This window comes from Lethenteron reissneri, chromosome 4 (genome assembly GCF_015708825.2).
Source record: "Lethenteron reissneri isolate LAM-NWPU_2019-01 chromosome 4, ASM1570882v1, whole genome shotgun sequence".
In the NCBI taxonomy this organism is placed as follows: domain Eukaryota; kingdom Metazoa; phylum Chordata; class Hyperoartia; order Petromyzontiformes; family Petromyzontidae; genus Lethenteron; species Lethenteron reissneri.
This window is the reverse complement of record NC_083782.1, coordinates 8,212,489-8,219,472: the sequence shown is the minus strand read 5'-3', so window position 1 is coordinate 8,219,472 and position 6,984 is coordinate 8,212,489. Positions and strand designations below refer to the sequence as shown.

Sequence of the window (6,984 nt, the reverse complement as noted above, 5' to 3'; positions counted from 1 at the left end):
AATGGTGGAGGAGGTTTGCCCATAGCGCCCCCCCCCTCCCCCCAGCTGCGGTGGGTGGGGCTAATACCCGTGACGTCACCGGGTAGACCACGCCCACTCTGGACCTTGTCGTCCCGAGAGAGGGCGGGGCTAGCTCCTATACGTCATCGCGTAGACCACGCCCACTCAGGCACTTCTCACCCCCCCCCCAGCAAGGGCGGGGCCAGCTCGCTACGTCATCGCAGAGACCACGCCCACTCAGGCACTTCTCGCCCCCCCCAGCAAGGGCGGGGCCAGCTCCATTACGTCACCGTGTAGACCACGCCCACTCAGGTCCTCACCCCCCCCAGCAAGGGCGGGGCCAGCTCCATTACGTCACCGCAGAGACCACGCCCCCTCCCCTGGAGTGAGAAGGGCCTTAGTGGGCGTGGTCTACGCGTAGACCACGCCCACTCAGGTCCTTCTCACCCCTTCAGCGAGGGCGGGGCCAGCTCCATTACGTCATCGCAGAGACCACGCCCACTCAGGCCCTTCTCACCCCCAGCGGGGGAAGGGGGGTGAGGGGGTGTGGCCAGCGCTACATACGTCACCGCGTAGACCACGCCCATGCATGCGGCTCGCCCCGCCCACTACCACAATTGTTAGATTTCTAGTTGAACAATATTATCCATAATAGAGGTGAGGGGGGGTTAGATCGCGTAAATATAAATGTATCGTTTTATTTTTCGATTTAAAGCTTTCGTGACTGCGGGGATTCATCTTCTTGGTTCTTTCGGTAATGTTTTATTTTTATTATTTTTTTTCTACGTGACTTTACCGAAAGAACCAAGAAGATGAATCGTTTTATTTCAAGATGACAATCATCGTCATCGTCGTTATTATTTATCGTCGTTGCGTGGACAATACGGTCCGCATGAGCAAGCGAGGCTCACCTTGTCTGATCCACACGAAGCAACGCACGAGCCCTTTTGCTCCACTGCCATTGGCCACGGCACCACGCGTTGAATTCGAGACGCGCGGGGTGGGGGGGGGAGGCGACCAATCCGCACTCGGAGTGGGACCATTGGGAGGTGACGTCACAGCATCCCCCCTCCCCACCACGGCTGATCACGAGGAGCAGTTAAATAAAATAATAAAGTGAATCTTTTTACTGGTAGTACCCTCCTGGTTACTCCGTCCGTCGTACATCCAAAAATGGGAAGGGTGGGGCTGGGTGGAGAGGGGAGGGTGGGGAGGGGCTGGGTGGGGAGGGTGGGGCTGGGTGGGGAGGGTGGGGAGGGGCTGGGTTGGGAGGGTGGGGAGGGGAGGGTGGGGAGGAGCTGCGTGGGGAGGGTGGGGCTGGGTGGGGGGTGGGAGGGGTGGGGCTGGGTGGGGAGGGGCTGGTCACCCCGTGGTGCCCTTATAAAACTCAACGTTTAACCTACTCACGCCGGCTTGTGCCCGCCCTCACAGTCGGGCATATTTGCGGAATACACCACGCTGTCGTTGACCCTGGCCATTGACCGAGCAACCCAACGTTCCTACCAGCTCCCTCCGCAGGAAAGTGTTTTTTCACCATCAGCCATGGTCTACCCACTGCTGGATGAAGGTCGCACTGTAGGTCACAGAAACACATTCACCCACCCACTCACCTACTCACCCACTCACCTACTCACCCACCCACTCACTCACCTACTCACCCACTTACCTACTCACAGTCACACAGTCACCCACCCACTCACCTACTAACACACTCACAGTCACCCACCAGCTCACACACGTACCAACTCACCCACCCACTCGCCTACCCACCCACCCACTCACCCACTCATCTACTCACCCACCCACTCACACAGTCACTCATCCACTCAGTCACCCCCCCCCCCCCGCTCACACACTCAGCCACACACTCGCCCACTCACACAGTCACCCACCAGCTCACACACTTACCTACTCACCCACTCACCTACTCACCTACCCACTCACCCACCCACTCACCCACCCACTCACACAGTCACTAATCCACTCAGTCACCCACCCACTCACCCACCCACTCACACAGTCACTAATCCACTCAGTAACTCACCCACTCACACAGTCACCCCCCACGCCTTTTGGCGTCATCTGGTCCAATACCAATGGAGACTAGGCTCTAAGAAAAGCTGTCTCGGGTGTGGACCAACCAACTTCAAGGACAGTGCATATCATTATCATCATCATTGTTGTTTCTTTTGTTTGAATTTTGACTGCTTGTGTTGTGGTTATTGCAAACATGATGCCTTGTATAAAGGTGTCAGTTTTTGTACCAGTTGAAAGGGTAAAAACCTATTACTATATTTTGCCACTGGTAAAGGAGATGTCTCATAGTGTGCCAGAGGGTATTTGGGCCCCTCTCATCCACACTGGCAAGACGCCTTAGAAGAGGCGCGTGTACCCACCCATCCATCGCACGCGACCTGCCAATTGACGAGCTGTGTTGATCTTCTTGGTTCTTTCGGTAAAGTCACGAAGAAGGGAAATAAAAAAAGAAAAAAAGAAAACATAGTAAAACATAATAAAATAATATAATAAAACAAGAAAAAGAAAAATAGAAAAGTTATATAATATATTATTTTAGTATGCTTTAATATAATAATATATTATTTTATTATGCTTTATTTTTATTATTTTATTATAATAAAAAGAAAGCATAAGAAAATAATAGATTTATATATTTTTATTATTATGCTTTATTTTTATTATTTTATTATTTCCCTTCTACGTGACTTTACCGAAAGAACCAAGAAGATGAATCCCTGCAGTCACGAAAGCTTTAAAAAGAGCTGTGTTGAGTCCAGTGTGATCCCAGCCATTGCACCATCGCCGGTGGCTTGATTTGTCACTTTTGATATTTTCCGGGGCGCTCGCTGGTCGAGACTCGTGCAGATGGAACGCGACTCGGAGCCACTGCCGTAGGGAGCAGGAATATATAAACTACACGAGGTCGTCCATAAAACAGGTTTTTTTATGGGGGGGTTTAGTTCGCGTAAATATATAAAAGTGTCGTTAAAACCGCTACCGCCCAGCACGGCCAATGAGAAAGGTTTGTCACGTGAACGGAATGTGGCCAATTCGTCACGAGTACGGCACTAACCGGTGTGTTGGAGAGCCAAGCCACAACATTTACAATCTGGAGTTCTACCTTTCGCCAGTAATTACCACTAGCTTCATCAGGCGACAGCCAGATTTGTGGTGAAATCCTCCTCCTGTCTCTCTCTTTTTTTTTTTTTTTTTTTTTTTTTTTTTACGACTCGGCTGGTGTTTATTGTCTCTGCGACGCTGACGAGGCATCATCGGCGCGAGGCGTCACGGTGGGGGGCGACGGGGGATATGCCAGCTCACACGCATCACCCGTGTGTGTATATGTGTACGTGTGTGTGTGTGCAGGTGCGTGCATGTATGTGTGTGTGTAGGTGTGTGTGTAGGTATGTGTGTGTGTGCAGGTGTGTGTGTAGGTGTAGGTGTGTGTGTGTGTAGGTGCGTGCATGTGCGTGCAGGAATGTAGATCCCCACTCCCACCGTGCCTCCTGCGTCCATGAGTCTATGTGGTGGAAGGCTTGGCCCACTCCACGTTCAGGATGAGGTGGTCGTATCCGAAGCCGGAGACGCCGGCGATGGCTCGAGCGGCGTCCTCGCGGCGATGGAAGCTGATGAACGCAAAGCCCTTGGACTGCCCCGTGACCTTGTCCTTAGCCAGGTAGATGCGCGCGATGGAGCCGAAGGGTCGGAACAGCTCCTGCAGGTCGGACTCGCGCGTGTCCTCCGACAGGTTCGTCACGCGGATGGTCGCGTTGTCATCTGTGTCTCCTCGCCGGCTCGACTGCATCGACTCCCCGCGCCGGTTCCCGCCGCCGTCACGCAGCACCGGCGGGACGTACTTCCCCGTCTTGGCGGCGGCGCCAGCCTGAGCCGGCTCACCCTCCACCTTCTCCTTCTCGCCGGTGCTGAGTCCCAGCTGCTCAGCGAGCTCCTTCTGCATGGGCCCCAGCGTGTCCTTGTACGGGCACTTGGTGGTCCAGTGGTCGCCCTTGCAGATGCGGCAGGACACCATCTTCTGGCCACGCAGCTTGGCCATCGGATCCTCCTCCTGCTGCGTGTCCAGGTCCTCCTTGTTGGTGATGAAGGTCATGAAGACGTCGTCGCTGACCATCGTCGTCATGACGTTGGGGCCGACCGCGTCGAACTCCGAATTTCCAAACTTCTTCCAGTTCTTCCTGTGGGCCACAACTTTTGACGCCTTCCGCGTCTCGATCTTGAAGGTGCGGACGATCTTGATCTTCTTGTCATCTTCGTTGAGTTTGTACTCTGTCAGCGTCTTCACGCAGCCATCGATCTGCTCTTTGGGCGACGGCAGCACTCCATCTTCGCCTTCCTCCTCCACTTGGTCGGCCCAGCTCGGCTTGGCGTCGAAGTCCAACATGGTGGCCTCCTCTCCGTGTGTCTTCCCGCGTGTCTCTCTCTGCTCCGGCCGCCAACTCATCGTGGCCGGCAGACCTCGGCGTTGGAATGATCTCCCTCCTGAACCAGATTGCTGCTGCTGCTGCTGCTACACGTGACATCAGAATGTCCACCGTGCCCGGCAGAGTCCCACATGCCGGACGAGCAAACGCCTCCGTTTCCTGCCACGCGCCAAAGCCACAACTCTCGTCAACAGAATTCCCTGGGCCCAAAAGGCAATCACAGCGGTTGTGGGATGTGATTGGCATCGTCAGGGGGGGAGGTGAGAGCGGTGATAAGGGTAGGGGTCACCGAATGTGAGACCCAAGCCACTCGGACAATGGGCAAGGAGATGGGGCCCACCCTCTAATCCACAACAGTTTCTGGGGGCCCCAAATCAAACGCAACTCGGGCGTGACCACGCCGGCATATCTCGCAAACCTACCGAGAGAGAACCGGGGCTGGGGGGATTTCAAAGCGAGCTTCCTCAATGTCTCGGCAGTGGTCTGGGCAGAAGAACCACATTCCTACACTCCCACTGAACGCACTTGGTCACCTGTTTATATAGTTGTGCAATGCCCCCATGGGTCTGACTGCCGATGAGACACTGGATGGCGAAACCGGTCCAGAGTTTCGCTTGTGTTTGACCAATGGTTGAAGCAAGGACTGACTTCGCTGATGAGACACTGGTTGGCGAAACCGGTCCAGAGTTTTGACTTGCATTGAGGCCGTGCGGCCGATGGGATGTCTACGTGTCCGTTCCGCGCTTCCGATGGTGTTCTTTGTCGATTGATGTCGCACTGATTGAGAGTCCATGGTGACGGTGACGACGAGTCAGTTGGCCACGTGTCCACAGCAATGCCGCCGCGTCATGGGGAGTACCCCTCCTCCCCTCCTCCCCCCCCCTCCCTCCCCTTCCCCCTCCCCTTCCCCCTCCCCTTCTCCCTCCCTCCCCCCCTCCCTCCCCTCCTCCCTCCCCCCTCTCCCTCCCTCCCCTCCCTCCCCTCTTCCCTCCCCCTCCCTCCCCTTCTCCCTCCCCCCAACCATCTCCTTCTTCCCCCCCTTCGCCCCCCCCTTCTCCCCCCCCCCCCCCCACTTCTCCCCGCCCCCTCACTCCCCCCTCCCCCTCTCCCCTCCCTCCCCCTCTCCCCTCCCTCCCCCACTCCCTCCCCCTCTCTCTCCCCCCCTCCCTCCCCCTCCCACCCCCTCCCTCCCCCCTCCCTCCGCCCTCCCTCTCTCCCTCCCCCCTCTCCTCCCTCTCTCCCTCCCCCCTCTCCCCCCCCTCTCCCCTCCCTCTCCCCCCTCTCTCCCCCTCCCCTCTATAATGTCAGGCACGTCAGCCAAGGAGCTGCCATGCAAATCGGGCGCACGGGGGGAGGGTGGGGGTTGCCGGGAGGGGTTCAGAACGCCGTGAAACTTACAGAGTCAACAATGCAGGCAGATCGTATTCTGTTTAACACGTAGTAGTTAGTAGCAGGCTTTCGCGATCAATATCATCCATAATAGAGGTCTGTTGGGTTAGATCGCGTAAATGTGTGTCGTTAAACCCGCCACCACCCGACACAGCCAACTAGTGAGGGTCGTCACGGAAACATAACGTGGCAAATTATTGTAATTACAACTAGCTTCATCAGATGTGACAGCCAGATTAGTGGAGAAGTCTTACTGCACGTGCATAATGTGCGTTGACTCAGTAAGCCCCCCCCACCGCACTTTGCACAAGAGCGCAGAAGCGTGGTCACCACATCTACGCCTCGATATAAGGAACGAAACAGTTGAGACTTCTCCACAAATCTGGCTGTCGCCTGATGAAGCTGGTTGCAATTACTGGCGAAACGTCGTACTCGAATTGTAAATGTTGTGGCTTGGCTCTCCAACACACCGGTTAGTGCTGTACTAGTATACTACACTATACACTACACTATACACTAGTGCTGTACTAGTATACTACACTATACACTAGTGCTGTACTAGTATACTACACTATACACTACACTATACACTAGTGCTGTACTAGTATACTACACTATACACTAGTGCTGTACTAGTATACTACACTATACACTACACTATACACTATACTATACACTACACACGAGTGCTGTACTAGTGACGAATTGGCCACGTTCTGTTCACGTGACAACCCTCACTAGTTGGCTGTGTCGGGTGGTGGCGGGTTCAACGATACATTTATGTATTCACGCGATCTAACCCATGCGAAAACCTCCATTATGGAAATCATCTTCTCTCATCTCGATGCACCACCACCACCGCCGCGGCCGACTCTCTGGTCGACATCCACTTCTGCAAACCGCACAAGGTTGTTTACTCACAAGCAGAGGTCGCAACTGGGTACCCGATACCCGTACCCGGCCGGGTACCCGTTTGCGACCCTGGTGCGGCCGGGTACGGGTACGGGTAGGCCGTGAGTCACTGGTGAGTAACCGTTTGTCACTCATTTCCCAACGTCTTGTCTCTTCTCACAATTCAAGTTCCTAGAATCAACCCACCCGCGCCTGCAACATGGCTTCATCCCAGAGGTCGCAATCA

The 6,984-nt window shown here is 54.9% G+C and overlaps 1 protein-coding gene across 1 annotated transcript; it reads right to left on the bottom strand.

Annotated features, from left to right (window-relative positions):
* Window positions 1-3,240: 3,240 nt before the first annotated feature.
* Window positions 3,241-4,467, bottom strand: EIF3G (eukaryotic translation initiation factor 3 subunit G). Its single transcript, XM_061564036.1, has one exon. The coding sequence runs from the start codon at window positions 4,415-4,417 to the stop codon at window positions 3,539-3,541; it is 879 nt and encodes a 292-aa protein (XP_061420020.1). The 5' UTR covers window positions 4,418-4,467; the 3' UTR covers window positions 3,241-3,538.
* Between the last annotated feature and the right edge of the window lie 2,517 nt (window positions 4,468-6,984).

Excerpts from the sequence above, each read along its gene's own strand:
- EIF3G (XM_061564036.1), bottom strand. The coding sequence starts at position 4,417 with ATGTTGGACTTCGACGCCAAGCCGAGCTGGGCCGACCAAGTGGAGGAG.